At 52.4% G+C, this 18994-nt stretch overlaps 1 protein-coding gene across 1 annotated transcript in view; it reads left to right on the top strand.

Moving 5' to 3' along the window:
- The first annotated feature begins 18749 nt into the window (after window positions 1-18749).
- LOC117869785 (ras-related and estrogen-regulated growth inhibitor-like protein) overlaps window positions 18750-18994 on the top strand; it is a 7152-nt gene continuing 6907 nt past the window's right edge. Inside the window, exon 1 of the mRNA XM_034756882.1 lies at window positions 18750-18915. Within this exon, the coding sequence (XP_034612773.1) occupies window positions 18801-18915 (115 nt within the window). The 5' untranslated portion in view covers window positions 18750-18800. The remainder of the gene's footprint in view (window positions 18916-18994) is intronic.

The raw sequence follows: 18994 nt of genomic DNA, 5'->3' as shown, positions 1-18994 counted from the left end.
TTATCAGCTCCCGCATGCACCCTCATTCCAGAGTAAATTCACATGGGGGCTTATACCAAACTAGTACCGTACTCCTCTTTTGGTAAGTTTCCCAGTGCCGATGAGCCCTAGATTGTCATAATAGTCCTGTCTGGCGTTAAAATCTATGAATCTGAGAGGGAGGGGACAAGGGGCTAGAAGCGATTTCCAGAAGAGAAGCTTTCATTGTTGACTAGCCTGGCTGGAGGTCAGGCATTCCTTTCCTTTAACTTTACCAGCCAGGAAGTCCGTCCTTAGCCTGGATTTATGTTCCATGGTTTCTCCAAGGTTTCTAGAGAAGGCAGCCCAAATATTCCTGGGCAAGTAAATGTATGTGTGTGTCCACCGCACCTCAACCACAGCAGCTTAATACTTACAGATAACTTATCCCTTTAGCTTGGGCTGTTAGGGTTTGGTTTTTGAGGGCGTTTAGGCACCTAACGCTGCAGATGGACACCTGACTCCCACTGAAATCTCACTAGGTGCCTAAAGAAATGTTAAGGTCCAGCCCTTGGTGCTGATGGTCCTTTCTCGATCCCCGCTGTCGACTAGAGCGGGCACACATGTTAACATGGTCATGGTATGTTGGCAATTCTTGGCTAGCTAAACAGAGCAGGCAGGCAGAGACTGGCATCCTCCCCCAGGGAGAGAGAAAAGGGTGAGAATTAGCTTTCTCCTGGAGGACCGTAGACATTTACGACAGCAATTTAGTTGTGACTCTTCAAATTCCAGCCAGGGTAGGATACAGCCCCCGGGAGAGGGCAACCATCAGAGGGCTGGTCCCAGTTTCTCCTGGCTGTCCCACAAGCTAATTTCTGGTGTGTTGAGCACAGAAATCTCCACCATGCTGGGTAAAGCATGGCAGTGAGAAAATGTTTTGGTTATGGATGGGACTCCAGACTTGGACAACCCAGGCTGTGGGAAAGTTCAGAATCAGAGCCTTGGACTCGTCTCTGGCGCCACGCGCCAGTCGGGTGGGGACAGGACATTGGCTCATCTTGCTAGTGAGAAGCTGTTTCTGCCACTGGACAAACTTCAATAAAGTAGAGAGACTGTGGGACTGCCCCAGGGAGCTGTTGGGAATGTCATTCCCGCATTCCCAGTGTCATATCTAACAAATGCTACAGCTCACCAGAGCCATGCTCTCGTCTCTTGGTGCTGGCAGAAGTGACTAATTGAGAGAGGAGAACAGCAGGCTTTGTACAACTCATTCACAAAAACCCTTCAATCTCCCCCTCCTCCCAAAGCCAAGCTATATGAATAACATCTCTCTCTTAGGGAGATTTGTCCAGTGCAATTCACACACCCACACACTCACCCCAAAATTCTGTTCCCAGAACTGTCACCAACTAGCTGTGTGCCCTTGATCAAGATGTGGCAGTGCTCTGCCTCAGTTTCCCCACCTGCTAAAATGGGGATGTCACAATTTTGGGTCTCATCCAAAGCCTTCAGCCTCCAAGGTACATCCAGTTACTCCCTTATCTTAGCTGGGTTTCACTATCGCAGAGGTGTTTCAGAAAACAAAGACACGCAAGACCAAAGATAAACTACTCTACAGAGCGAGATTCTAACCTGGCAATAATTAACTTGTGGAACAGCCAGAATGCTCTTAAAGTTGATTTGCTGTCTCGCCAAAAAAATATGTCATTGTGCTTTGATCTCTGCAATCAATCCAGGCCATTGCAAGGGTGGAGGGAAGGGTGAAAATGGGCCAGGTCTAGGATAAACACGTCCTTTACCAATGGGCTTGCATTTACCGGATTTTTTCCATGCCACACACAAGAAGAAAGACAACACTGAGCTGTTTGAGGGTGTAATGGAACTAGTGAGGTGTGCACATGGCTGGACCAAGTAACCAGGAAATAGGAGGGAGAAAGTAGTGCCAGTGACCTTGGGCAAATCAGAGCCAGGAATGGAACCAGGTCTGACTCCTAATCCGCTTCCCTTCTCCGTTCCGCCCAGGCAAGGGACTGATGTTTTCAGTGGGTAGGTCAGAGTCCCACCCTGACCCACTTACACCCCCATTGTCCAATAAACCCTCTAAAGATCTTGGTAATAAGACACACATGGCTGCCTCCCCACAACACAGTCTGGTGTCCAGCCTCCTGGAAACGGGCCAGTTCATCAATAATTGTGAACACACTTCAAGATCAGTGATATGCACAATTCTAAGCAATTCACACAACACGCCCCGGGGAAGGGGAAGAAGCTGGCCAAGCTATTCTAGGTACTTAACTGATTCCCTCATCCCCATCGTATCTCCCAGTCTTTAGTGTATTTATCCTCACAACCTGCAGGGTTGTGCCATTATCCCCATTGTACAGACGGGAAAACTGAGGTACCAAGCGACTAAGTGACTTGCCCACATTCACGGAGCAGGTATTTAAACCCAGGTCTTCAATGGGCCAGGTGAGGGCCTTTACCACTAAACCATTCTTCTCCCTAATCATCCGCAGCTCCTGGCAATCTGGAAATGGAACAAACAGAGCAAGCTTGTTTTGTTCAGGGACATTTGACTTCCCTCCTTGGCTCCGTCTCCCAGGAACCAGGGCCAAGATAAACACGTTGTATCTGAAAGAACCCAAACACGCTGTATTTGAAAACAAGTTTCAGTAAATAACTCGACTTCAAACAGCCAGAATCATAGAATCACAGAATATCCGGGTTGGAAGGGACCTCAGGAGGTATCTAGTCCAACCCCCTGCTCAAAGCAGGACCAATTCCCAATTAAATCATCCCAGCCAGGGCTTTGTCAAGCCGGGCCTTAAAAACCTCCAAGGAAGGAGACTCCACCACCTCCCTAGGGAACCTATTCCAGTGCTTCACCACCTTCCTAGGTAATGCATTCCAGTGGAGGCAGCCAGATTCCAGTTGGCTCCAAGTCTTCAGAGCAGGATCGCTGTTAATTTTGCCTGGGAAAAACCTCAGTAAGGTTTCTTAAGAGCCAAGCCACTGTTTTAGGATGATCCCCAGTGCTGCCTTGTAACAGGACTGGAGACAAACACCTAGAGGTAAAGAGTTACTTACAAGTACATTAGTCATTGAAAATACCACACTGCAAAGGGCTTATAGAATGAGTGACTATTCTAACACTGATCACTTCCTAAGTGTGCAAGTGCCATGTTCCATCCCAGGAGCTCTTAACCACACCTAAAGGTAGGGAAATATTTTGCCCATTTTACAGATGGGGAAATGGAGGCATCGGGAGTGAGGCGAGTGATTTGATCACAGTGATAGCAAGTCAGGAAGAGAACAGAAATCTCAACTCCCAGCTCCACCACTGACCTGATGTACGACTCTGGGCAAGTCCCTTCTCCCTCTCTGGGCCTCCATTTCTCCTCCCATCCCGTGTCTGTGCAGACGCTAACCGGGATTGCAACCGGCGTCTCAGGCCCAGCACCTAGCACCGTGTGGCCGCCCAGTTTCAGGCAGTCGACTGTAATTCAGGCGCTGATCTGTAAAAGGCTACACCACATCAGAGCAGGAGCAGTGAGCACCGGTTTTGCACTGGGATGAGCGCACGCCCAAGGAGCAGAGCAGACTCCGCCCCCAGACTCACACCTGTTGAAGGTTGTGCGAACCCATGTGGACGCCTGCATTTCAGCCCGAGCGGCTTGTTTCGGCAGGGCCACTCCAACCTCCCCCCTCTCGTTATGAAAGAGGGGGTGCATGCTCCTAGACTCCAGGACTTGCTCCCCACACTCAATTTGGTGACCTTCCAGGCACACTGGAAGACGCCGGCTTGCGCGGGGTTTTGCAGAGAGCTGTGCGTGAGCCTCCTGGGGATGGAGCGGCAGGAAGGGGTGTTCGTAGGTAGGTGGCTGGCTGGGTGTACGTTCCTGCTGTTGCTACTTACCTACATTGCTAGGAGGACCGCGGTAACGAGAGTCGCTAGTTAGTTAAATCGTTTTGGTTTAGCTTCAACCAGTTCCTAAGCAACTAGAACAGGGGTGGCCCATGGCTCCGGAGCCACATGGCTCTTTAGAAGTTAATTTGCGGCTCCTTGAATAGGCACTGACTCCAGGGCTGGAGCTACAGGTGCCAACTTTCCAATGTGCCAGGGGTGCTCACTGCTCAACCCCTGGCTCCACCCCCACTCCACCCCTTCCTGCCCCCTCCCCTGAGCTGGCCGTGCCCTCGCTCCTCCCCCCCCCCCCCCCCGAGCTTCCTGCATGGCACGAAACAGCTGATTGGGAGGCGCAGGGAGGGGATGGGGAGGTGCTGATCGGTGGCGCTGCCAGTGGGCGGGAGGTGCTGGGAGCCGGGGGGAGAGGAGCTGATGGGGGGCTGCTCCCCTATTACGGTGGCTCTTTGGCAACGTACGTTGGAAAATTCTGGCTCCTTCTCAGGCTCAGGTGGGCCCCCCCGAACTAGAACAAGACTGAAGTCAGCCTGGTTGAAAGAGAAACAGACGCATGCATACAGCCTATGGGTTAAACCCAATAGGTTTAATCCTCTCCCCTTACGTATAATAAACCTGCTGCAACTCGTCACGGGGAAACCCGGTCCCTCAGATAAGAGGCTATCGGAAAGCCCTATTGTAAGCACTGATTGCAGATTACGGTAAAGTCTGTTTCACTGCGAAATCAGAACCCGCCATCGCCATGCCAAAGAACGGCACCTACTACTGCCATGGCCTGGTCTCTCCAGGCAAGCTGTGTGGCTGTAGCACTGCCCGTATACTTAATGTATCACCACTTCCCTACGGTTCACGTCATTGTACTGGTCTAAAAGGTGCGTAGGCCGGCAGCGTTTTCTCCTGTATGGAAAGGGGAATTCGCTAGAATGGGACCTGTCTGGACAGCAGCCACACAACGGATTGTACAGCTTTAATGAGAGTGGTTAAAAAAAACGGTCAGGTGCCTCGCAGACGTATAGGAGAGACAAGGTGGGTGAGGTAATAGCTTTTATTGGACCATCCGGGGACCAGCGCTGCAGCCGACAGACATCCAAGTACTGTGTGTAGGCCTGGGGCGGTGAAGCGCGTGGAAATCACAGATACACCATCCAGCCGGATGAGGGGAAAGCGTTGGTTAAGCTACGTTTTTTCAGAAGCAGCTAGTATTGGCGGGTGCCTGAGGTTTTCGGGGCCTGATCGGAGTTTGTCTCCCCCAGAATTCCCTTACCCTAGGGGTCAGCCTTCAGGAAGTCACTTTGCCTCCAGTAAGCCAGTGTCGCTGTCATGCCTTCAAAAGTCCTGACAAGGGTTAGACGGCTGGTAAGGTGAGACCCCTGCCTGTCCCGCTGCCTCATTGTTTCCTTGTGCGCCCATCGGTCTGTAGCCACCTGCTGTCCCTTGTCTGCTTAGATGGTCAGCTCTTTGGGGGCGGGCACCGGCTTTTGTCTCTGGGTTTGTTCAATGCCTAAAACTGGGGGTGGGGGGGAAGGCCTGTGGTCCAGGACTGGGGTTTCCCACCACCGTGATACACAGAGGTTTGTAGCCTGGAACCAGTATTTGGGCAGCCTCTAGCCTTGCCCGGACACATCTCAGAGCTACCCAGAGTTAATTAGCAGTAGGAGTGGAGCCAGACCTAGTGCTCCCGATTCCCCAAGCCTGGTGACTCAACTCAAACACGTTCCAACCATCAGGGTCCCTTGCGGGGTTCCGGATTCGCTGGCCCCATTTGCAAGTCTCGGGCTCCATTTATTGTGCAACTTTTCCCTTTAGCTGGTGCAGCCTCACGCTTCCAGCACATGAGTCACACCCACTGCACAACAACTCCCCGCACCCCACCCCACCCCTGGCACCACAGCAGGTGTCTATACAGGCACTCAATGTGTAAATAAGACTCTAGATAAGTTACGGGATGGGCGGGGAGGAGAATATTTCTGGGCCCCTTGCAGTCCTGCTCCGTGCAGCCCAGACATCCATCCCTGACCGAGCCCCTGCAGAGCCCGGGGAATGAACGTGCTGGACTTCTGCGTCAGTCGCCGCACACAGCGGAGTGGGAGGGAAAGGAAGGAGGAGACAGAGCTAGCACGAATGCCAAGCCGCAGGGGGTGACAATGAGGTTAAACAGGCCCTGGATCAGACCCAGCAAGGAACTTCTTTCGCTCAAAGTTTACCTGCCTATGCTTTATAGTTCAAATGTAGCCCGGCCCCGCCTCCATCTCAATAGGCCCCTCCCTCTAGGCCAAAGTTACACGTGTAGAGGGGACTGCAAAACTATCCTGACCTAGGATCCTGGAAGAGGGTCACCAGAGAGGGTGCTGACGGAGCGCCAGGCTTTTCTTGGCACTGAACACAGCGGGTGCAGTGGGCGATGGGAAAGCAAGGCAGGTCTAAGACTGGAGTGTGGGTAAAGGTGATGGGCAGAGTAGGTCTCTAACCCCTCCCAGGGATGGAGGACAGTGGCAACTTGGCCACGGGATGTTATCCGGTAAGTCTCCGCCATGCATGGAACTGCTCTGAGAACAGCCCCGTGTCTTCATCTCACCCAAGTCTCCAGACTGAGCGTACTTAGCAAATATATCAGAGGCTGGTTGTATGCTTGCTGGCCATCGATAACTCCGTAGGGCCCACCACAATCATGTCTGAGCACCCTCCAGACACTGAGTTATTAGTGCAGGCAGACTAGCCCTGTATTACACATGGCGGGGGATGGAGACAGAGGAAGTGATTTGCCCAAGGCCATGGGAAGGAATTTGTAGCAGAGCCAGGAATTGGGCCAGGGGAGCGAAGCTGGCAAACTAGGTCTTCAAATCCGACAGGGGCCAGAATCTGCACTGCGCGGTCCCATGGGGCTACCACAAGCCTCAGTGAGGGTGAATTTGGCCTGCAGAATCGCTACCGCTGGTGGTGATGGTATATGAGTCATGAGTCTGATGTAACCCTGGGGCTGGGGGAAGTTAGAATGGAGGGAAGGGTGGAGTTACGAGGCCTTGTGGTTAAGGTGGCTGGTCTGGGACTAAACTGCTATGGGGAGCAGCGGCAGCCGGTCAAAGAGAGACAGCAAAGGCAACGGGGTTCCACCAAGACTATTAATCTGAGGGGCGGCTGTCCGGAACTGAAGGGAGACAGCGCGGTCGAGCGGGTCGGGTGCTGGACTGGGAATCGGAACTCCTGGGTTCTGATTCCAGCTGCAACTGACTGGCTGGGTGAATCTGGCCAAGTCCCTTCCCATTTCGTGCTGTGTTTTCGCCGCAGCACTTAGCCAAGCTCTCCCCAGCCACCTCAGTGACTCAGCCTCTGCTGTCATGAGGGTGGCCACATTGCCAAATGCTGGAGCTGCCCTCGAGTGATTGCATTAGCAGCTGACAGGCAGTTCCAGCGCCTGCCGGCCGGCCGGGGACCAGCCAACTCCCAAAGCACTACCACGCTCTCTTGAGATTGTAAGCGGCTCCAGGCAGAGGCTGTTTCCCCCCACGGGTCTGTACAGCACCACGCCCCGACCTTGCAGCGCGTTAGCGCAGGCAAACAAAATAGATCTCCCCCGCCCAAGCCTGAAACACTTACTAAAGCAGGACCAGCTGCCATGAGGAAGGCGTCTCCTCTCCAGGGTGCAGCAAGCAGAAATCCCAGGCTGTCCCCTACAAGAGAACGAGGCAGGGCACATGACCTAGGAGCTGTGCCTCTTTGGCATCGCTGCAGCACCCTTCATGCTGTCCAAGCAGCAGGCCGCTGTCTGTCACACCTGCATTGGTCCATCACTCTCCCTTATGGTCTTTTAAGGGGGGGCATGGCCTGCCCTCGCCCCGTTCCAGCGCCCCTGCTTTCCACCTCCTGCACACAGCCAGCGCTTAGCGCTGTCCTACAGGCACTGAGGCAACCAGATTACACCGCGCAATGAGGGGCGTATTTCCAGCCGACTAGGCGGACGAGTATTAAGCCCTAAGGGCAGCACCCGGTGTAATTTTGCTGCTAATTCGAGCCCTGCATATAACCTCCTGTGTCAGAGATGGAGGACACCGAGAATCCTTAGCATGTATCTAGCCAGCGCTTTCCACTCGCAGCTCACAACCCACTTCACAAAGTTCAGCACATTTTGGGAGTGACTTTTTGTTCTGTGTTTGGGCAGCACCTTGAGTCTTGGGGGCCTGGGAGGACTGGAACTCCTAACTGCTAATGCAAAGAGCAATAGCCCCATTTTACACTGGGGGAAACTGAGGCAGAACGAGGAGAAGGGACTTGCCCACCACAGTCACACAATGACTCAATAGCAGAGCTGGGAGTAGGACCCAGGTTTCCTCCCTCCCAGACTGGTCCCTAACCACGGCACTTGCTGCCTCCCTCCAGGATTAATCTGCGAGATTTTTGCTATTCCCAGTCATCGATTGGGATTAGGGCCCTGATTCTCTTCTCCCTGGTATTGGCATTATACTCCACTGTAACTCAAGTGACTCAAATACAGCAGCATCTGTCACAGGACAGGACAATTGCACTTGTATTCTTCCTCTACCGTCCAGCAACGGCACCTTCTCCAGGCTCCTTGGACGGAGACCGGCTCTCTCTCCCTTTTGACCAGGGCATTTCCAGGCTGTGCTGTCCCCCGACTGGACTGCGAAATCCCCAGGGAAAGACAGACACCTAAGCAGCCCTGCTTCATTTCTCTCCGCGGAGACTTTATGCAGTGTAATTGCTACCTGTGGCGGGGCGACGACTCACCGACGCGGCGCCTCCTGCTGGTCGTCCTGGGAATTAGCTCTTCCAGCCCGGAGCGCCTTCTGCAGGCCAGTGTCTCACCTGCCGCTGGCCCCCGTGTCCCTCCCGGACTCCGGCGCCCTTTACCCTGGGGTTCTGCCCCAACAGTAGCCCCACAATCTGGGTCTCCCCACCCCAGGGAACCCCCAACCCTCTATCCCCACCTTGCCTCAGTGGCTACTGCCAGACTCCATTTAGCCCCCACTCACTGGGGCAGACAGCAGTCTGCAAACCCCTCATCATCGGCAAGGGGGGTTACATCTCCTGCCTCTGCCTATCTCTGGACTGCCCCTCTGCAGCCCTAGTGCCCTTTTGTGGGCCCTTAACTCGGCCTGCAGCCTGGGGCTTAGCTAGGCGGGAGCTTCCCAGCTCCCTCAGCCCTTCCCCAGCACTGCTCCACCCTAGGTCCCCTCCTCAGCTTCCCAGGCAGCCAGGTCCTTCTCTCTCGCTAAAGCTAGAGAGAGAGTGTTTCAGCCTCTGGCCTTCAGCCTTCTTATAGGGCCAGCTGAGGTCTGATTGGGGCGTGGCCCCACCTTCTCCCAATCAGCCTAGCTTTTCCCCACCACAGCCCTCTCCAGGGCTGTTTTAAGCCCTTCAGGGCAGGAGCGGGGTGACCACCCCACTACACTACCGTTATAAGAATCATAGAATCATAGACTTCAAGGTCAGAAGGGACCATTATGACCATCTAGTCTGACCTCCTGCACAACGCAGGCCACAGAATCTCACCCACCCACTCCTGGAACAAACCCCTGACCTATGTCTGAGCTATTGAAGTCCTTAAATCGTGGTTTAAAGTTCCCATACTGCCCTTTCGAAGCAAGCGCTTTTATTCTTAAGGAAAAAGTATATTTAAAACGATCAAAGAACCTCCATGCACGCTACTAAACTCACCGGAGCTCACGCCCTTACTCCAGCAAGGGCTCAGGTTGGTGGGAAGTCCTTCAAACCCCAACACAGGGGTTTTGCCTGCGGTCACCCGTTCATACCCCTTTCACTCAGAACTTGCTCGCTCATGGATCTGAGCCGCTCTTCCTTTCATCCAATGGGGCTTCCAAGCCACCGTGACTAGGTCGTCAGCCAGACGATGGGTTTCTGCTCAAGGTGCAACTTCAAAAGGATGGCTCCAGAGGTGGGTCATTTGCATGCCCCGCCTCCCAAGTATTTCCCGGGAATCCCGCTACTTTGTTTGTCGAACACAATGGAGCCGCAAATGGCTCTTCAATGCGTCTCCTGTGGCTTTTTGCAGCACATAATATTAAACCACGGTGTGATTTAGTTATTAACCAATCTGAGTTATTAGCCAATCGGGATGCTTTGACTATGTTATTAACCAATTAAGTCATCAACTTGCACTAAGTTAGTAACTTATTTGCTGTGAGAATAATATATATATTAACTATTTCCCGGGTCATTCACCCTCCTGGGTCACTTTGATCACTAACTTGACTCCTGAATCACTGAGCTGTGAGTATCACTGGTCTAACCCCTTGTTTCAAAGCATCTTTTGAAGCGCATAACACATCCCAGGGGTTACAGTAGCCAAGACTTCTCCTTAAAGAAGGTACAGACAATCCCACGTCACACACAAACATTTGCATTTTTAATACGATGAACTCCGAAAACACTCAATAAAGTTTGTCACTTGCAGGAAATTGCCAGAACAATCACATCTTCCAATTTACGAGCGTGGAAGAGCACGTCCACTCTGCAAACTCAGGTGTGATTGTAGTGCAGACAAGTATAACCATGCTCGCTTTCATCCAGCTAGCATGGGTAACAAACACATGGTGCCACGGACGTTAATGTAGGTCAGCAACAAGAGTACAGCCCTGGCGTGCCTGGCTGCAAGTTCATAGTGAAGCTTTGGCTGTCACATCTTCACTTCACTGATTATCACTTCAAAAGTTTTTTTTCTCTTACTTAATTGGCCTCTCAGAGTTGGTAAGACAACTCCCACCTGTTTATGCTCTCTGTATGTGTGTATATATATCTCCTCAATATATGTTCCATTCTATATGCATCCGAAGAAGTGGATTGTAGCCCACGAAAGCTTATGCTCTAATAAATTTGTTAGTCTCTAAGGTGCCACAAGTACTCCTGTTCTTTTTGCGGATACAGACTAACACGGCTGCTACTCTGAAACCTGACATCTTCACTACTTGCCTAGTGGAGCCGACTAGATTGAAGCTAGTCTGGGAACGGCCACCTGGGCTGGAATCCTACCTTCACTTGCAGGACAGACATAACCTGAGTGAGAAGCGAATCAGGCCCTAGATTTGAATGAGATTAGAAAGATTTATGCACCGGTTCGCCTAGATGAGAAAGGCGCCGGTATGTTGAATGGAACTTATGGGAGAGGCTGCAGTACATTAAGTCTATAGCCTCACTAGTAAGATGCAATCATTCTCGGATGGTGCACTTCGCAGCTCACACACTGACACAACACTGACGGCCAGCCCTGCACGGCCCAGGCAGGAGGGCTATTCGGGGATCGCTGCCACGTCCGGCACCTCCTCTGACAGAGATTCAGCATTCCAAAAGCGAGGGTAGTTTGTGCCAGGACTAGGTCCCTCCCAGAAGCCGGGTTATGCCAAACCAGGGGGTGGAGCTGCATTCTACACAGGGCAGGTGGCAGGACATCAGACGTTCTCTACGCCAAGGCAGCAGAGATGCTCCCATCTAGGCCTCTCATTCTGGGTTGCTCAGAGCCCTTTGTTGTTGTTATTTGTATTTCGGTAGGGCCTAGAGGAGGGCCCCTTCTTACCGGGCACTGTATGTGATCGAAACCCGGGGCACTCTGCATAATGGAGCGAGCAACTCCGGCTTCGCCCTGAGATGAGAATCTGGCCTCGGGGGGGAATCGGAGGAGGAGCTGGGACCAGTCACAGAGCACTCACTGTACAGCTGGTTCAACTTGTTCAGACACTTGAGAGTTTATACGTTCCCTGATGCCACAGCAACCAGTTGAGGAATGAGAGTGAGAGATAAGCATCGTGTGCCTCCCACGGGAACCCTTCCACCCGACAGACAACTGCCTCACTCCCCCCGTCTTCAGATTTCTCCCTTTAACGGCTGCTCCCGCCGCTGGTAGCTGCTGCCAGTCATTAAGGTAGGGCGAGCCAGGGATAGCCAACAGCACAGGGGTAGGGGTTCTGCCTGGCGGGCGCCTGGTACATTCATCCGCACAGTGATACCGAGAGATCACATTGGGCCCTTCGCACAGGGGTGAGTTGCAATCCCAGAGCCAACCTAGGACCACTAGCAGGACGCTAGAAGGCCTCCAATTGCAACACCTGCCCAATGCTAACGGCATCTCGATGTGCCAATAATCAACCCAGCGTGTCAGCTGCACAATGGCTCCCGCCGATGCCAAGAATAATGCTAAACGACGGGGCTTTGTGCTGCAAAACATTCCTTGGCTGAGTGCAGCCCCCGCCTGCTAACGCCTGATTTTCTGTGCAAGGCAGATACAGGCACCTCTTGGATCTAGCCATCTCTCACTTGTCTGTTGCTACAGCTACAAATCTGACCCTTGGATAATACCCTGCGGCTTTCTTTTGCACAGGGTCTCTGCTACAAAAGGGAACACATTCCTTGGCTACTGTGCTCTGGGCTTTCCTGCAGTTCTGTCGCCACCTGCTGGCTCCTCGAGGCTGAGAACTCTGATCCCTACATTGATGTGAACGCAGAATTCCACCGTAATTTACAGCCAGAGACCGCCAGATCACGTTAATGTCCCTAAAGCAGTGGTTCCCAAACTGGGGTTCGCGAACCCCTGGGGGTTCGCAGAACGTTACAGGGGGGTCGCCAGAAAAATTTCACTAATGGCGGACAGAGGACCCCGGGCATTGGAGACAGCAGGTGGGACCCGGCTGCAGGGCAGACATCCCGAGCCCCAGGGAGAGCGGGGCTGGGCAGTTGGGGCCGGCAGCCCAAGTCCTGCCCCCGTCAGCAGGGGAGCTGGCAGCCCGAACCCCAGTGATCCGTGCGGGGCTGGCAGCCTGAGCCCCATGGAGAGCAGGGCCGGGCAGTAGGGGCTGGCAGCTGAGTCCCGGCGGTCAGCGGGGGAGCCGGCAGCCCGAACCCCAGCGCTCTGCACGGGGCCGGCAGCCCAAGCCCCAGGGAGAGCGGAGCCAGGCAGTTGGGGCCGGCAGCCCGAGCCCTGCCCCCGTCAGCGGGGGAGCCGGCAGCCCGAACCCCAGCCCGAGCCCCAGGAATTTGCCAAATCTCATCTAAAGCCAGAACCACGGCCCTCCTTGTTACCACCAGCCACAACCTCACCCGAAACTAGAGGTGGGTGAAAAATACCAAGCATTTTTCACAGAAAGTTTTGAATTTTTTTTCACATTTTTCAAAATTCCCCAAGAAAATTTTACAAAAAACTGAAACGGAAAAATGGTCCATTTTCAAAAACTGTTTTCATGAAACATTTTCTGATTTTTGAAAACCAAAAATGAATTTTTATTTTTATTAAAAACCATTTTTTTTAAAACAAAAGCCAAAAAAACATTTTACAGAAACATTTTTGGTTTCTAGTTTTTCTATGTTTGTTAAAAAAAGTTTCAATTAAAAATATTTTTCAGAGGTTCATAGATTCCGGGGCCCGGCAGTTGGGGCATCCATCACACTGAGGAAATTTAAACTTAAATCCCTGAAAATATTCATTTTTAGGAGGGGGTTCACGAGATTTCACAATTTAGTGAAAGGGGTTCATGGGCTGTTAAAGTTTGGGAACCACTGCCCTAGAGGAAGATGGAGCGTGTGGGATGCCCGCTGTAGGGTTCCACATGAAAATGACACTGAAAGGATGTTTGCAGTGTTGTTAGGGTGACCAGATGTCCCAATATTACCAGACCACCCTGATATTAGGGGCTTTTTCTTATATAGGCAACTATACCCCCTCCCGGGGAAAAAAGTGTCCCAATTTTTCACACTTGCTATCAGGCCACCCCAAGTGATGTAACTATGCTGGTCCCAGGATATTAGAGAGACAAGGCGGGTGAGGTAATATCTTGTATTGGACTAACCTGTGGAACTCCTTGCCAGAGAATGTTGTGAAGGTCAAGACTATAACAGGGTTCAAAAAAGAGCTAGATAAGTTCATGGAGGATACATCCATCAATGGCTATTAGCCAGGATGGGCAGGGATGGTGTCCCTAGCCTCTGTTTGCTAGAAGCTGGGAATGGGCGACAGGGGATGGATCACTTGATGATCACCTGTTCTGTTCATTCCCTCTGGGGCACCTGGCACTGGCCACTGTTAGAAGACAGAATACTGGGCTAGATGGACCTTTGGCCTGACCCAGTCTGGCCGTTCTTATGTTCTTATATTCAACTTCTGTTGGTGGAAGAGACAAGCTTTTGAGCTACACAGAGCTCTTCTTCAGGTCTGTGGAAAGAAATCAGCGTGTCTGAGTTAAATTCAAGTTGGGGCAGATAGATGACCACAAGGAGTAACCTGCCGTGGGAGGTCCCCCGGAGATGGAGGTTGTAGAGGTTGTAAAGAGAAGAATGGAAAAAGTAAATGCCAAAGTTAAGGCTGCACAAAGAAGCTTAACCTTGCCCCCTTGTGGCTGTAATCCGTGATCCCGGGCTATTTCTCATATACTATACACATTTTGCTATAGCCTCAGACACGCCTGTCACCCCCCACCCCACTTCAGACCCACGGAGCCATTCACATAGGCCAACCACATACTCAGCCACAAACACACACACAACCACAGTCATGCACAAAGATCTACACAAACACACATAGATCCACTACATTCACAGCCTACACACGCACCTAACCACATAGACACACTAACACACAGTCTCCCACACACTCTCACCCAACCTGGGCATACACTCACAAACACCTACACACATACTAACACACAGTCTCCCATACACTCTAACACAACCAGTGCATACACTCACAAACACCTACACACATACTAGCACACAGTCTCCCATACACTCTAACACAACCTGTGCATACACTCACAAACACCTACACACATACTAGCACACAGTCTCCCATACACTCTAACACAACCTGTGCATACACTCACAAACATCTACACACACACTAACTGTTAACACACAGTCTCCCATACACTCTAACACAACCTGTGCATACACTCACAAACACCTACACACATATTAGCACACAGTCTCCTATACACTTTAACATAACCTGTGCATACACTCAAACACCTACACACACACTAACACAACCTGTGCATACACTCACAAACATCTACACACACACTAACTGTTAACACACAGTCTCCCATACACTCTAACACAACCTGTGCATACACTCACAAACACCTACACACATATTAGCACACAGTCTCCTATACACTTTAACATAACCTGTGCATACACTCAAACACCTACACACACACTAACACAACCTGTGCATACATTCACAAACATCTACACACACACTAACTGTTAACACACAGTCTCCCATACACTCTAACACAACCTGTGCATACACTCAAACACCTACACACATACTAACACACAAGTCTATCACAACTTGTGCATACACTCACAAACACCTACACACACACACACACACACACACAAACTTAGTCTCTCACACACACTCTAACACAACTTTACAAACACATGAATGCACACAGACCCATCCAAACACATCCAGACACACGTGCAGAGAGCCAGCTACACACACACAGAGCCAAATGTGCAACCACACACACAAAGACCCCCGTCCACACAAAGCCATGTACACAGACACATGCCCGCACTTACACGCATGGCTGTCACTCTCTGCACAGCACATGTGCCCTGCACACACCGACCCGGAGCCGGGCACACAGGCAGCAGAGGCACCAAGCATTTGTCACCAGTCAGAAGCAACTCTCCACCCCCAGACCTAATTAGCACACACAGCAGAGAGCGCGGGCGACACAAAGGGCAGCATTTGCCCAAGCTGAGCGTCACATGCCGAGCGGTGTGGAAGGCACGAGAAGGCAAAGGACGGGAGATGCCAACCCAAATTCGGCAAAGCTTGAACCACTCGCGACACCGTCCGGCCACCCCCCCAGCACCTGCTCCCCAGCACCTGCTCCCAGCTCCCCAGCTCACATGCACTTGTCTGGGGCTAGATATTTGGCAGGCATGTGGGAAACAGCTGCAGGGGCTGGTGTTCTCATCCCCAGCACTCAGACCGGCCTTTATAAACATGAGCCTCGCAGCCTCCCCTAGGCGGCAGGTCAGGATCTTTATCCCTATTTCAAAAGTGGGGGAAACTGAGGCACAGAGCTGGGCAGGGCCATGCAGCAAATCAGTGGCAGAGTGGGGCATAAAACCCAGGAGCCCTGGCTCACACTAGCCCAGTTTCCTCCCGGAATAGGCATAGAAGAACCCAGGAGTCCTGACTCCCCGGCCCAGCACACATCTCTCCACACACAACTACAGAGATGGGGCAGGAATCCCGCCTCCATTGTGTTATCCCAAAGGGTTATTGGGCCTGATTCTCAGTCACACTCTGGCCCCTTTGTGCCGCTCCAGCAGGGTCACGGTGTCTTCAAGTGGCTGGGAACGGCTCCCCGAGGGCTCCCCTCCCCCACAAAGGCCTCCCCGGCCCCTGGCTTAGGGGAAGGCTCGGGGTGCTGGCCAGCGCGCACTGCGCGGTGACTCTTCTCCGCTCCCCACAGCCTCAATCAGAGCAGCCCGGCTAATACTAATTGGCTAGAAATCACTTTCAGCTCGTTTATTTCCTGGCCCCAAGATGGCAGCAGCATTCCTGCCTTTGCCAGGCACTGAGTGTCCTGTGTGTGGAGCCCAGCTTGCCAAGGCTTCTAAAATGAAAGAAAAAAGGCCAGGAGAAGTGTTGTCATAAAGACTCACTTCTCTCTCTCCATCTGCACCCCGGCTCTCTATTCCCACCCACCCCGTCTACTTATCTAGCTCTTCCAGTGCCTATGATCTATCCCCACCTTACTCAGCAGCAAGACATCTGTCTGTCCAGCTGTCGTCTAACCCATCTGCGTAGCAGGGGGTTCAGAAATGGGCGGTGGAATTCGGAAGAAAATTCCCCCCTAGGCAGTTCATTCCATCATTGTCCCCTAGAAATGTTCCTCATAGAGCTGGAAGGGACCTTGAAAGGTCATTGAGTCCAGTCTCCTGTCTTCACAGCAGGACCAAGTACTGTCCCTGACAGATTTTTGCCCCAGATCCTTAAATGGCCCCCTCAAGGATTAAACTCACAACCTTGGGTGTAGCAGGCCAATGCTCAAACCACTGAGCTATCCCTCCCCCTCATTGGGCCCTTGGGATTCAGAGACCTGGCTTCTGTCCCTAGCTCCGCCACCAACCTACTGGAGGATCATGGGCAAATCACTTCCCCACTGTGCCTCAGTTTCCCCCTATGTCCCAGGTCTCCTGGGCACTGACTGAGACAGGCTCTAGCCATTCCTAATCCCCCTACACCAGCGCTTCTCAAACTTTTGTACTGGTGAGCCCTTTCACACAGCAAGCCTCTGAGTGTGACCCCCCCCTTATCCATTAAAAACAATTTACTATATTTAACACCATTATAAATGCTGCAGGCAAAGAGGGGTTTGGGGTGGAGGCTGACAGCTCGTGACCCCCCATATAATAACCTTGCGAGCCCTTGAGGGGTCCCGACCCCCAGTTCGAGAACCCCTGCCCTAGACTATGCCTCTTATTGTGCACCTGGGGTTCAGATTTGGTGTATCCCCAGACTTCAGGATCTCGGTTTTGCCCAACCTGTTACGTCCTTACGGCCTTCACCCCGTGTTCAGCCAGGAGATCACAGGGTGTGGAAAGGACTCTTGCAGGCCCAGGCATGACATGGCTTCCTGGCTGGGCTGAGCTGGGAGGAAGAGTTCCCGATGGGAAGCTGGGAGTTCTGAGGGCAGGCAAAGGATGGGTGAAGGCGGAGGGGGAAAGGAGTTTCCATTCAGCTCAGTGTGTGCGTGTGTGTGTGTGTGTGTATGTGTGTGAGAGAGAGAGAGAGAGAGATTTGGTGTGTGAAACTGTGCGTGACAAAGAGATTGTGTGTGTTTGTGCACACAAGATTCTGTGAGCAGGTGTGTGCATGTGTGTGAGCATGAGACTGTGTGTGTGTGCGCGCACATGAGCGCCTGTGTGTGTGAGATGGTGTTCGGGTGTGCGCAGGAGATTGTCAGTGTGCACACACCCAAGGGAAAGAGTGCATGTACAAGGGAAAGCGTGTACCTGTGTGAGAGCGTCGGTGTGTGTTTACATGTCAGTGTGCCAGGGAAAGTGTATGAGTGTGTGTGTATGAGTAGGCATGCAAAGGAAAGAGTGAGTGTGTGCATGCAAGGGAAAGTGTGCATGTGTGTGAGCGTGTCTCTGTGTTTCAGTGTGTGTACAAGGGAGAGGGTGTGATAGGATAGTGTGTGTTTGTGCAAGAGCACGAAGTGTGGGTTTGCTGCCTGCTTGCGCTTGTGTACAGGTGTGTGAGGAACAGTTTGTGTAATTTTGTGTCTGTGTGAATATAAGTGTACCTGTATGTGTACGTGTGACTACATCTCTGTACGTGTGAGCCTGCCAGTGTGTAGGAATGTGTGTGTCTGTGTGTGTCTGTGTGGCACTGTGTTGTGCGTAACTCTGGGTGAACTTTTGTGGTGGGGGGCAGAGGGGAGGGTTATACCTGGGGGCAGCTGCGTGTCTGAGAAAACTCAATAGTTGTGTCAGCATGTGCGTGTGAATACCTCTGTGTGAATGTGAGTCTGTGTATTTGTGTGCCTCTGTGTGTAAGGATGCCCTGGGCTGTGTGTGTGTTGTGAAGCTGTGAAAATGAGTGTATGTATGCGTGCCCCCAGAGTCGTGTGTGTGTTGTAAACCTGCATTTGTGTGTGTCTCTCTGTGAAAATAAAGTGTGCATGTGTGTGTGCACCCTGGATTGTAGGTCTGTATGCGTGCTGGGTTTTGTGTGTGTGTGTGTGTGTGTGTTTGTGCTCGCCAGAGGTGCCGGGGGGGGGAGGGGCGGGGGTAGCGAGCTGTCCCTGTGTGTCCGTCACTCAAACCCCGACTCCGCCTCTCCCCTATAAAGCGAGCTCCGGCGCTGTCCGGGCTCGCAGAGCCCCAGCGCCCGCCCCGCTCCCTGCTCCGCGCCCCGGGATTACAAATGGTCGTTCAGCTCCGCCCCGCGCCCCAGCAGCCCGGCAGGATGTCCGAAGGGAGCCAGCCCAAAGTGGAAGCCAATATCCTGGTGCTGGGCGCAGAGAAAGTGGGGAAATCCGGTGAGTGTTGGGCTCCCCGCAGCCTCCCCCACCCTCCCGTCCGATCCCTGCCCCCTTCCCTCCATCCTCCCGTCCGATC

This window comes from Trachemys scripta, chromosome 24 (assembly GCF_013100865.1).
Source record: "Trachemys scripta elegans isolate TJP31775 chromosome 24, CAS_Tse_1.0, whole genome shotgun sequence".
In the NCBI taxonomy this organism is placed as follows: Eukaryota; Metazoa; Chordata; order Testudines; family Emydidae; genus Trachemys; species Trachemys scripta.
Note: the sequence above shows the minus strand (reverse complement) of the source record. Positions and strands in the feature narration are given on the sequence as shown.